Source organism: Lytechinus pictus, chromosome 7 (assembly GCF_037042905.1).
Source record: "Lytechinus pictus isolate F3 Inbred chromosome 7, Lp3.0, whole genome shotgun sequence".
In the NCBI taxonomy this organism is placed as follows: domain Eukaryota; kingdom Metazoa; phylum Echinodermata; class Echinoidea; order Temnopleuroida; family Toxopneustidae; genus Lytechinus; species Lytechinus pictus.
This window is the reverse complement of record NC_087251.1, coordinates 24138052-24151277: the sequence shown is the minus strand read 5'-3', so window position 1 is coordinate 24151277 and position 13226 is coordinate 24138052. Positions and strand designations below refer to the sequence as shown.

At 36.6% G+C, this 13226-nt stretch overlaps 1 protein-coding gene across 1 annotated transcript; it reads left to right on the top strand.

Moving 5' to 3' along the window:
- Window positions 1–3202: 3202 nt before the first annotated feature.
- LOC135154614 (novel acetylcholine receptor chaperone-like) lies at window positions 3203–3646 on the top strand. Its single transcript, XM_064101400.1, has one exon. It carries the CDS (start codon window positions 3203–3205, stop codon window positions 3644–3646), a length of 444 nt encoding a protein of 147 aa, XP_063957470.1.
- The last annotated feature ends 9580 nt before the right edge of the window (window positions 3647–13226 follow it).

Genomic DNA, 13226 nt, shown 5'->3' with positions numbered 1-13226 from the left:
TTTAGCACTGTGTATAAGAAGGTTGCATTTTTTCGAGTTCCTTGTACCGTTTGAAATAAAAATCGGTAGAGACGTTCCATGGACTATGCCTGGTCCAACGGCAACAGCAACACGCGAGAGAGTGGTAGCACTGCGACAGGAGGGCTACAAGCAGACTGATACCGCAGAAGTCCTAGGGATATCACAGAGTGCAGTCTCTAAGATCCTGAAACGTCAACGTGAGTCGGGGAATGTGCAGCCACGGAAATCTCCAGGACGTCCCAGATTGACCACAAGAAGAGATGATCGCCAACTGTTGAATTTCAGCCGCAGAAACCGGAAATTGCCCACGAGCCGTCTCCGTCGCTTGTGGAGGAGATATCATGGGATTAACGTTTCCCGGTCAACCGTTAATCGCAGATTGCTCCAACATGGTTACCGAGCACGACGGTTAACCAAATGTCCACGCCTGTCTGTTCACCTCAGAGTAGCTCGTCTTCTTTGGGCTAGGGAGCACAGAAGGCTTCATCCAGGACATTGGCAACATGTGGTCTTCACGGACGAAAGCCGGTTCATCCTTGACCGACAGGATGGGAGACAACGAGTTCGTCGATTAGCCGGGAAAACCTTTGTGATGAATGTATCCACGAGACGACTCAAGTCGGAGGCGGCTCAGTGATGATATGGGCCGGCATCCATTATGGAGGGAAAACGCCAATGGTGGTTCCGGACTGAAACGTCAACGCCGCCGCCTACAGGGATATCTTGGAGTATCACTGTCTTTCATATGCAAGACGAGTGTATGGGCACAATTTCCGACTGCAGGATGACAACGCTAGACCGCAAAGGGCCGCTGCAGTAAAGGAATTCCTGGAGGCAGAGGGCGTCGTACAGTTGCCATGGCCAGCTTGTTCGCCGGATATGAACCCCATAGAGCATGCATGGGATGCCCTAGGCCGAGCCATCAACGACAGAGAGGTCATTCCTCAAAATCTGCAGGAGTTGGCAGATGCTCTGAGGGAAGAATGGGACGCTATGCCTGTTGACGTCATCAACAAGCTAGTGGACAGCATGTAACGACGTCTGCATGCGCTGGTTCGTGCCAGGGGTGGACATACCCGATACTAGTGACTGAGTAAGAACAATGACTCAAGTTTGATGCAAATTTGTCCATGAAATCACAAAAAAAAGTCATCTGGAAAACTGAGAGAGATTGAAAATAAATATCTCATGATCCTTTAATTTACTGTATATTGTCGTCAGTGTTGTTCTATGCTCATGACATCCATCGCTTAGGACATAAACTTGTAAAATATCACTGTCAAACGTGTGTAAAAGGCAGAATTATAAAGCAAAGTGGTTATCATGCACCATAAATGCCATATTCAAATCATGTTGTAATAATTACGCTGAGAAAATTTGGTGAAAAAAAATATTCCACCTTTATGACCAACAGTGTATTTTCTTTAATGTCTGATTATCATCTGTTGTCATCTTTTATATTTGTAGGTAAAGATGTAATACTCATATGTATAACATTAAAGTAAGTACGTTTCATAGGATGAAAGTATTTCCTTTCCCCTTTATTTACACGTATTAGTCGGCCAAACAAGTTAAGAGAAAACCTTACCATTCACTGTCCAGTGCTACTGCACAGTGTTCATGTCACTTAAAAAAACCCAAGATCAAAGAAGTGGTACATACAGGGTAGACAGAGAGGTTGAAAGAGAGGAAAAGAGAGAGGAAGGCAGAGAAAGAGAGGCAGAGGCTAAGGGGGGAGCATAGAGTGTGTGGGAGGGGGGTTTTGAGCTTATGTGTGTGTATGTGAGAGAGATGCATTTATAGCTTAAAAAATTGAATGGTCTATGAATATGAGGCATTTAGATGTTGATTTAAATTAGAAGAAAAAAAATGAATAAGATAACCAGCCAGGAAAGTACTGTTACAAAGGCTTGGTATATTTCTGGTACATAATGATTAGACTCATCTTCATCAGATAAGAAAGGAAGTGTTCAAAGCGGGTCTAAAAGGCCTAATCATGGTAAGTAAAATATATCTTATTCACCAAACAACATTTCGAAGACAACCTATTTCTTATCTATGAATCTTAAAAAAGGTAGAACTGGTGTCATATGCAATGGGTTGCTAAGGTTGTTCATATTATTTATTGAAGTTGGAATTATTATACCAACATGATAAATAAATTGAATGAGTTCTATGTTTATGTGTTCCAAAAGGCCTTTCATCTCCTCTAATTGCATTGAAAACTGACCTTAACACATAAATATAATATCTGCAAAGCTTTGACATATTGTCAGAATTTTTTTTCAAAGAATACTATATTTTGCAAACGTCGTCATCTTTGATATGCTATCTCAAACCATCTAAAGAATCAATTCTCCGTTAATAGCTTTTTACATTCCTTTCGATTATTTCTTATTAAATTTGAAGCCCGTAACTTAAATATACATAATAAGAGCTTATTTAAACTTTCATTTCTCTTCACTTTTATCACCCCCCCCCCTTCGTGTATTGTGGGGGGGGGGGGGGGTCGACGTAAGAAGGCTAATCTCTTGTTGAACCCACATTCGACAGATTGTTTTCTTTATTCATGCTTTATGTAATAAACATTACATGAGCATAAATACTAATACTTATACAAGTATAAGGTTTTTCATATATTCATTAATTGCCTTTCTTTTATGGTTATAAGCCCAAATATACCATGGATATATTTATGATCATACCATATAATGAAAACAGGAAAAAGAAGTATACTAGAATAAGGCCGGAGCCCTATTATCATAGATCAGCTCGGAGCCCCGATAGGAGCTCCTATTGTGTTTTCTTCCGCTCTACAACTACTACCAGTGCTTCGGACGCGGTGGCGTGCGTTCTTTGTCCTGGCCTGGATAACCTTTAACCCCCCTTATCAACACTCGACTCGAGCTGTATATACTGCCTAGATGTTCACAGTTTCACGTTTGCGACGATTAAAGGAGTGCAATTTGTGTACAAGTCTAGATCTAATGTGATCAACAATGTTTCTAAGATTTCCTGTGAACATCTAAGATAAATATTTAGGGAATAAGACCTTAATAAAAATCTGTTCAAGCGCGGCTGACTAAAACGGTCTCCATGTCATAACACAAGACTAGAGACAGGTTGAATGCATCTATCTTGAATTCACATGTTGTGTATGTAGAAAGGGGACATTATCACCATGGGACTCATTCACTACGTCGCTGTGCTGGTCGGGTTTTTATTCATCTTCGCAGGTCTTCTGAAGCTCACACCGATCGAGCTTGGCAATGGATTTAGCCAGTCAGAGATGAAAGCGATGTTCAAACGTTATCTCTCCGTCCTCCCTGTACACCACATCTTCGGAGTGACGATCACGACGACCATTTACAGGTCGGCTGTCGGATTTGCCGAGACTGTATTCGGGAGCATGCTTGCATTCGGACGCACGTTTTGGAGGGTGACTGGCGCCTTCTATCTTCTTATACTCATGATTGGAGCATTCCTGACACATCAGAAGATTGGTGATCCCATCGCAATGGCTTCTCCTCCGTTGTTCCTTGGTATTGTACTCTTGATTATTCTTGTAAATCGACGTGATCTAAATACCACCTATACAAGGACTGTCAAGACGAAAAGTGACTGAGATCATATATATGTCAACATCAACGAAGCTGCCAACCTAGCTGCCCAACTTTTACTAGTATCCGAGATCCGAAGTTGTAACACCAATCCTTCGATTTATTGTAACATTTTATGTTTTTATTTTGTATATACCTTTTCTCATTGCAGTAATCTACTGCAGCTTGTGCTTGTTCATATTCAGGGGGCCGCGCCTGAGGGGGGGGGGGGCAATTAGGGTGCAATGAGGCGAAAGGTTCGTATTCTCAAAATTTAAGTGAACAAAAAATAGAAAGGAGAAATTTACGAAAATGGGAAGAAGTGAGAAGAAAGTAGCAAGACGAGCATCAATGAGTATTGGGACATTTACCTTTATAATTCTGTGAGAAAATAATTACCTTTAGGTCTTCAACTTTCTCCCCTCCCTCACACGAAATATTATGGTCCCCCGGCATGTTTACGTATTCGTACACATTCGTTGTTATCTAGGGATCACTTTGAAATCTGATAAAGTTTTAACTTTATCAGATTCAAACAAAAAAAATTTGAATTGTGCGAAACTGAGAAGGTCCGCGGTTCGTGAAAATGGTTTGTCGAAATACTGCAATTTTTTCAATAATTGTTTTTTATAAGGTTGGTCTTAAGAATATCTATAGTACTCGAACGTAATGTATAATACATATATTCATAATTATTGAAACTGATTCTGTGTGGTCACTGGTCAGTGTGGCTTTTTCTCTCTCTCTTTTTTTTCAAATTGTATTCTATTTTCATTGCTTTCAAATAAACAATAATATCCTTTATGATCCTTTTTACAATAGTAATATTTTGTTTGAGATACGGATTCTCTTCATGAATTGAGAAAAAACAGTCCATAAACAATGCCTTCTTTTCAGGTCAGTTTTTTAAAGTATAATAATTCTGTGCACTATATAGTTCTGTTCGCATATATATATATAAATATATATATATATATATATATATATATATATATTCATTCCAATCTTCACGAAAAGTGCTTAGACTAGAGTATCATGATTTCAGGAATAAATCTCCAAAAGTTACAATGATATTAATGAATAAATATTAGCAGCTGAATGAGTATCAACTGGGTGAATATTCTGTCTTTGATATCTTAATTACTTCTGTATTATTAGGCATATCCTTATTATGGCCCAGATCTATGCAAAGGTTAATAATAATGATTGCAATTAAAGCATGAAAGAACAAACGCCGATTATTGAAGGAGTGTAATAATGGGTTAAGTAATACTAAGTCAGAATACATACATTGTTTGTGATTATGTACTGCACTTTTAAACAAACATAATTATAAAATAGCTCTTATGGCTCAGTTTACTTTATTTCATGGACTTTCTTTTCATTGTGACCATGAAAAACTATACCGTTTAATAGATGTGTTTTGTATTAACTGACCTCAAAATGTCACTTTAAGGTCATAGGACACCAATTAATTCTATTAAGCTTAACAAAATAATCCCCTTTTCTTTTAAAATCATTCTCTAACCATTATTTATTATGTAAATTTTATGTTTATGTAAATTGGGATCATGTGTACAAGTTTTTTTTTTCAAAACTTGTTATGATCCCACCATATTTCCATTGTAATCTTCTTGTTTGTTCAAAAATTGTTTCTTTTGCATTTTCTTGACTAAATTGTTTGTTATGCTTTATATTTACATGTTTTTAATGAGGATGTGGAAAAGAAAATTCAACTCGATTAAGAATTAAATGGCTTTTATGTTTCAAGGGCAATATCGGAAAGTGATAGAAAGAAATGACTTGCATATTAAAAAGTGGGTCATGAGCATGTATCCAAACACATGATAATTGTTTTGAATAAAAACAGACATACTTCTCCAATATTCCCGAGTCAATTATGTCAAACCATGGAATTGTTAGTGAGGCTATACATTCATGAATGAGGCCTACATAATTATAGGAAGGTAGCAGCAGCGAAAGAGTGAAAGGATCGAATTAGAGGAGGGGGGGGGTGAGACAGAACGGAGAGTGGGGGTGGGGAGAATGTGTGAAAAGAGGGAAAGAGAGTGGTGATGAAAAAGGGAGTTGAAGGGAGAGAGGGAGGGGAAAGGGAGTGAGAGAGGGAGGGAGATCGACAGAGAGAAAAGAAAGTTGCAGACAAATCGAGAGATCACGGCATAGGCATATCAGGAAAACAAAACGAAATTGGCCGAAAATAAGGAATTGGCTTGCTTGTAGCAGGTTATAGATAACAAAAACTCATTTTATATCAAAATATTGATACAATTTACGCTTTATCAAAAAACAAAGTGCATCTTTCGCCCGTTTGCCTTGAATGTGAAAGGTCAAGTACACCTACCCCACCCCCCCCCCCAAAAAAAAAAAAGTTGATTTGTGTATGGGACCTCATCAAGTCCAATTTAAATGCCCTTTTTCAGCGTTTTATTTTTTATTCAAATAAACTTTTTGCTGGGCGTAAGATTGGCCTTCGAGAAAGAACATAGGCAGGCATGCAGGGTACGTATTCTCATTTTGCTAGTATAGCAAAAAGATGGGTAGAGAGAGAGAGAAAAAAAAAGAAAACCATAATTTGGAACCCTTGAATTACGATTTCCATTTCAGTAATATCAATTAGTTTATCAAAGCAAACAAACAAAAGGCTAAACATATGATTCCAAGTTTCTGACTGAAATAATCGTGAGGGGAATACTTTGAACCTTATAAGTGGAAAGCTATAAAACTTACATATAAATGGTTGTATTATAATGAATGAAAAATCTGCTTAATGTTATTATTTTTTAGTAAAATGATGAAATGCAGTGCCACAGTAGACTTATTGCAGGGATTATTGGGATAATTCACAAATTTATTGGACCCCACTGGTGTTCATGATTCCCGGGCCTCATCACTGACCTGAAATAATACAGATCAGTGACACAAACTTTCCGTACCGTCAACACAAAAGCGGACAATATTACCGATCGAGTTCCTGACCAACCATGGACCATAGAGCTATCTCATTTCACTCGGCCCTTTCCCTTTTTATTGATCCTTTTTAAGGTGGGGGGATGGTCCAATAGCTCTATGCATGGACAATGGTCAGTCCCGGTGGTCAGTATTGAGGTGTGTACTACAACAAGGCACTAAGGTGCACAGTATACTATACGCCTGTTGGTTACATTCTATACTTCTCAGTAATAAAACGAAACATCCCTGAATTGTTTACGATTATTTCATCACGTATATTCTTATCTTCTTGACCTTTGAGTCTGACTAGAGGAGGCGTATTGCAGTATATTTCACCTGAGGTTATATATAAAATAAACAAATCATACGAATCATCATTATCGACAGAGAACTTTGCTTCTCATAGCTTAGCTCCTTTAATTGCAACAAAGTTACAATGGCTACCAGTCACTATCTCGCCTTCGTCTTCGGAGTGCTATTCATGCTCGCAGGACTCGTCAAAGTCCTACCCCTCGACAAGGATCAGGTAGGACATGGACTTCCTGAAATGTATGATGGATTCGAACAATTCATAAAAGTTTTGCCACTGCGGGACTTCTTAGGCATCAAGACTGCCACTATGTATATATCACTGGTTGGCGCTGCAGAATTGATTTTGGGAGCTCTACTTGCATTCGGGAGACCTGGTTACAGGATGTTCGCTGCCGTGCCTCTTCTTGGCATCATGATTGGAGCCATCTACACACTCTTGATGGTAGGAGAACCCACATCTCATACTATACCCGCCACTGTATTTGGATCTGCTTTGATTTATATTTTGTTGAATCAAAGAGGACTAGATGTTGGGAATATCAGCATCAAAACGAAGAGCAGTTAACGTAACCAGTTGACAGCTTCATAACGATACACCTTGACGCCCTTTAGCATGTTAAGGATGAATTACTCCCAAAACTTGACCAGAAAATGACGTGAAGAACGTAAGTCTAGTGTTGGTCTGCTGGGCTGCTAAGCCGTTCTCTCGATCTTGAGATGCTGGAAGATCATGAATAGCCTTTGAATGAGCTTAACATTAATGACTGGATGAATGGATCTAGGATGACGATCAATGTAACGGTTTTCACTATTTTGAACTAATTATGACGACAATCAAGCAACTATTAATAGACCTATATCTTCAGCCCCCACTTTTGAAAGCACTTGGGCCAACGCAGTTGAATATCATGAAGGCGATGAGTATTAATTTCAAAATGCATCCATGGATAGTGGATTGTGATCGAGAAAAGAGTCATTTGTGGTCAAGAATTTATACTTGGTAGTCTTATCTTACTTTTGTCTTTTGTGTCTTTAATTTCACATTGCTTTAATTTCACATTTATAGTGAGCTTTTGTAATGAGTATACAATTCCCAATCATCGCATTATGTCAGTTATTGCAAAATTTGAAAACGCATTGAGATTGTTTTCTAAATGTTTTTTCAAACACATTTAAAAATATTATAGTATCATTATATTCATCATGTTTAACTTTTTATCAAGTTGATACAAACATTTTCTAATAAGTTTTCATGTTTCCAAATGTATCATAACGTTTTCAGGAGAGCAAGAAATAACAAATAAATAAATTTAAAAAATCCGACTTTCGAAAATGAATTCATCTACAATGTTGGTAATAAAAAAAAACAGTGCCTTATTCCATCAAGTCTCAAATGAGTTTGATTCAAAGGCTTAATGCTTAAAAAGTAATACAATGGAAATACCCTACGTTAATATTATTATTATTACTATATGTTTTGAGAATAGTTTTGTTTATTTTGACAATTGAACAAAAATCAGTCCATCCCGTGACCTGCGTCCTTCTTCTTAAATGTAAGTGTACGATGAGCGTAACGAGCAATGAAAATAATGACCAATTTCGTGTTAGAAATCAAAATGTACCATTGTCAATCATCGCATTTGCTCAACCATCTTTGCGTGAGCTTGATTTGAATAAGCGTCTTTTTCGTGCTAAAAAATAAAAAATTATTTCTGATAAACATCGCATGCCGTGTTTATTTTGTCTGAATATTTGAGTGATTAATTAACATTTATTTTGGTAGTGGTTAAAATCCCGTGGCCATGTATCGCCTTGTAATAATTTTGTACACCTCGTCTGCCAAAAGCATTGGATCTTCGTTATATTATAATACACGAAAAATTACAACGCACTGAAATTATTTTCACGGAAGAAGTGTTATTTTGTGATAAAATTCATTACCAGTATAGCCATATTTCATAAGATATTAATGTTTTACTTTTGATCATAATTTATCTACCTTATGATCGTGACTCTATTTGGGTACCTTGCTCTCTGCCTGAAACCATTTTGTGTCTACGAGCAAGCGAACAAGGACAAAATATGCTTTCTTTTATTTCAAATGTAATTATTATAACAAATAATAAACACTCTTAAAAATATTTGGCAACATACTGTCCACACATCAATTGGTTAAAACTTTATCCAATTTTGGGAAGTTTTAAACCATTAATATGTGCTTTGGGTGAAAACAACACAGTATTGGTTGAAAACTACCCAGAGTTGGATAATTTTTTTAACCAATTATTGTATGGACAGTATGTTGCCCAACATTTTAAGAGTGAAGGTGGTATTTAGAACGCGTCCATTTCAATTTCTTCTTTTCCGAGGCTCACATTGAGTTACTTGAAAAAACAATGAATATCACTTGCTATAGATGGGGACATGGGGGTGGGCCCTTCCTTGCAAGACCAACGGGGTGGGGGGGGGGGGCTGGGGAGACAATTGCAATGCGCGTCTTCCACCTCTCGCTGCTAGATATTAGTAGACCGGCCAAACGTCAAAAAGGGCTCTTGGTAAGGATTCGACGGCAAAATGTGTTAATGCTTGGCATCCCAGCTAAAAGTCTTGCTAAAATACCAAGGAATAGCGTACGGCCGGATGCCAAGCGCACTTTTGCGTGAAAGTGTCATTTTAGCGTGAAATCTGAAAGAATTTCGAAAATCACGCATTTTTATATTTTGACGGAATAGGTTAAGATTTTTGATTACCTTTGATATGCGATCCTTTTTATTTGAATTGTCAAATTATAAGTCTGATAAATATACATTTCAAATTTGAATATTACACACACGTATATGGCGCAGTGAAACATAAACCGCGATTTCCTCAAAATAAAAGTTTGTGAAAACTATCAATAGTTTGACATTTTTTACACAACTTAAATTCTTCGATTTACCCATTGAATGTATAGTAAATGTCCTATAATGTTACAAATATTACAAGAATTTTCAATTAAGATGGAATATATCTCATTTTATGTTATCCGAAAAGGGTTGATGTATATTTTACCAGATGCGCATTTTGAATTAAAAATTAAACATACCTACATTATGTACATAATTACATGTATAAAGTACATACTAAGAGTTTTTATACTTTGGAAGTTTGGATAGCAAAATGTGTCATTTCTTGGCATCCCAGCTTAAAGCCTTACGGAAAAACTGAGGAATAACGTACGGGCGGATGCTAAGTGCACTTTTGTGTGAAAGCATAATTTTCGCGTAAAATCTGAAAGAATGTCGAAAATCACGTATTTTTGATATTTTGACGAAATATGTTAAAGTTTTTTATTACATTTTTTTTATTTTGATATGCGATCCTTTTTATTTGAATTTTTAAATTAAAAGTCTAATAAATATACATTTCAAATTGGAATATTACACAAACATATATATATGGAACACAAAATCGTGATTTACTCAAAATATAAATTTGTGAAAACTATCAATAGTATAGAATGTTTGTGTTCCGCATCTCAAATTCGTCCATTTTTAACGCGTTCATCGAATAAACACATAACAAATGTTGTCGTGTCACATATAGCGAAAAAAATTGAAATAAGATGTAAGATATATCGTTTTATGTGATCCGAAAGAAAACAATGTACATTTACCGGAAGCGCATGTTTTATAAAAACAAACGGCGCATAATACATCTATATTGCACATGATTATATACTATTTATACATACAGTATATAGATCAGTGCGATACCCGTCATGATTTGAGGGTTATGTTTACGTTTGTAGAGTTATGCTGCTATGTTTATTGAAGAAATAATATCTTTTCGTGAAAATATGAATAAGTATAATCATAAATGTTTCTTGGTCTATTGCATTGCAAGTTAAGATTTTTACTCAGTTCATTTTACATGTTTGACTTGATTATAACAAATCTATGTTTACCTCCAATTTTCGCATTTGCTGTTTATAGGTCCATGCTCATATATCATAGTCTGATAGTATACTGTACGTGCAAAGGTAAAATTATACATTCAATCTATATTACAATATCTGCGCTGGATTCTAGTTATCAGCCTTGTTTGTTTGTCATGATGTTCATACGACTGCATTTCGCAACATGACAATGCATGTGATGAAATGAGATTTGAAGAAAAAGGAGAATTAAAATGTGAACTCTAAGAGCCTACTCTTTGGGTATTTCAAACATCTTTCTCCACATTATGAAGACTTTTAGCTCATTCAAATGGTTATAGACCGATCTATTTATTATTTCTGGTCTAATGAACTCACTCTAAAAAAATATTGGGTAAAAGTGCCCCATGAGGGTAATTATGTGTCCAACCAACATTGGGCATTTCTTTGGGGCATTTTTATTTATCCAGTGTGATGAAAATTTTGCCCATTCTAAAGTAATTGCAATATTTCCGTATTGGGTAAAATACTGCCCCAAATTGGTTGGACACATAATTATCCTCGTGGTTAAAATTTTACCCAATATTTTTTTACAGTGCTGATCAATTAAAAGAGACCGTAGTTGCATGAAACAATGCCTTCTAGATTCTAAAATCAGAAAATTGGGCTATGGACACTGACGTAGGCCTTTTGATAAAGATGCATGGAAGTGAGGGGGAGGGGGGAAACTTGCCCCAAAAAGTTTAAAGAAAAAGCATAGAACAACAGAAGGAAAAGAATGGAGAGAGTTGGGGAGGGGGTCAGCGGATTGTCTCGCTTGTCGATTTTTGCTTCTCCAGCCCTCTGTTGTTTATCTCACTTAATGTCGACGACTCGCTTATTTTCTAAAATTTTCTATTAGCCCTTTCCTTGATTGCTTCTTATATCTGAACTCCAATATAAGGGTCTTGCTCATATAACTTTACAAACTAGATAGAAATGTGTATTTTTTGTTTGCAAATTTATTTATTTATTCATTTATTTAAAATGACCTAAATTGAGCGTAATATTGTATTTAAAACATTGATTTCTTATTGAACACAAATTCTGCCCTAAATTAAGGCTTTTGGTTAAAAGACTCGGTCACTCAGTACGCTCACCAGCAGTGCAGTTATGATTTTGTCAGCAGAGGAGCACGGGAGGGGTTGATATTTTGCAGGGGGTACCAAAATAGATTTATTCATCAAGTATTTACTATCAAGTACATATTAGTTTTATTCTCACAAACATGATTAGGTGTCTGACAAGGCCTAATTAAATAATGAGAGCGCAAAGCGCAAGCAGATTTTTGTTGTATATGCCATGAAATTTAGAGCTGAAAATTAAACAATACGTAGGTGTAATTATGAACATAATTCGTATCTACTTATCATATTGAAAACATTCAGAAATTTGTAATATTCTGACATGAAAACGGGGCATTTAATACATATTTTTTCAATAAGCGCAATCTGTTTTTTTCTTATATTCCAATCTGTAAACTGGCCAATTTAATGACGTTTTGAAATAAAGAACACTATGTTTCTATTTTAAAAAACAGTACAAGCGCGAGCTGCTTTTTTTTTTTAATCAGAAAGGAAACATTCTAAGGCGCGATAGCTCAATCGGTAGAGAGGGGATTCCGGTGACCTGGGTTGCGTTTCATCAATATTTTCATCAGACAAGTTGTCAGATCTGACATCTTTCCATGATTTTGATTGGCTGAGAGGCACTGTTCCTATGGTAACTGTCGGATAAAATGGGACTTGTCGGATAAAACGCCCGACAAGTCCTTTCATGAAACGCCCCCCTGGCTTCGATTCCCACTTGGTACGCTTGTGCCCTTTGGTAAGGCATTTAAATCCACATTAAAGAACACTCGGAGAGGACCTTAAGCCGTTGGTCCTCTGGTTGCTTGCTTACAAGCATTCATGCTTAAATGAGGTTAAAAAATCACCACAAAATCATGAACATTATCAGTATCTAATTAAACGATTGATGCGAGCCCGAACCGTGAGTTGAAAATCTCGAATTAAAAACGGAGCATTTTAAACATGTCTTTCATGGCAGAAAAGAATATATATCTCACTAAACAAAAATGACAGCGTGAAGCGCGAGCTAAAATTGGGAGAGACTGAGAGCTAAAAATTGGATAAGCTATCACATTTGTTTAATAATTAATTTGATGCGTATTTACCTAAACAATGCGAGCGCGAGGGGCAAGCAAAAAACTTTGCATTTTCTAACCAGACAATAGCATGTCTTTTAACAGATAGCAAGCTGTTTATCTCATTTGTGAAAGAAAAAATGCCAGAGTGAAGCTCAGGTTGAAAATTTATTCGGCATCTTTTGTAATCCTGAGTAGGGTGCCTATCTCGCTAAACTAAAAT

Bases quoted from the DNA above. Each gene is read 5' to 3' on its own strand.
- LOC135154614 (XM_064101400.1), top strand. From the start codon at position 3,203: ATGGGACTCATTCACTACGTCGCTGTGCTGGTCGGGTTTTTATTCATC.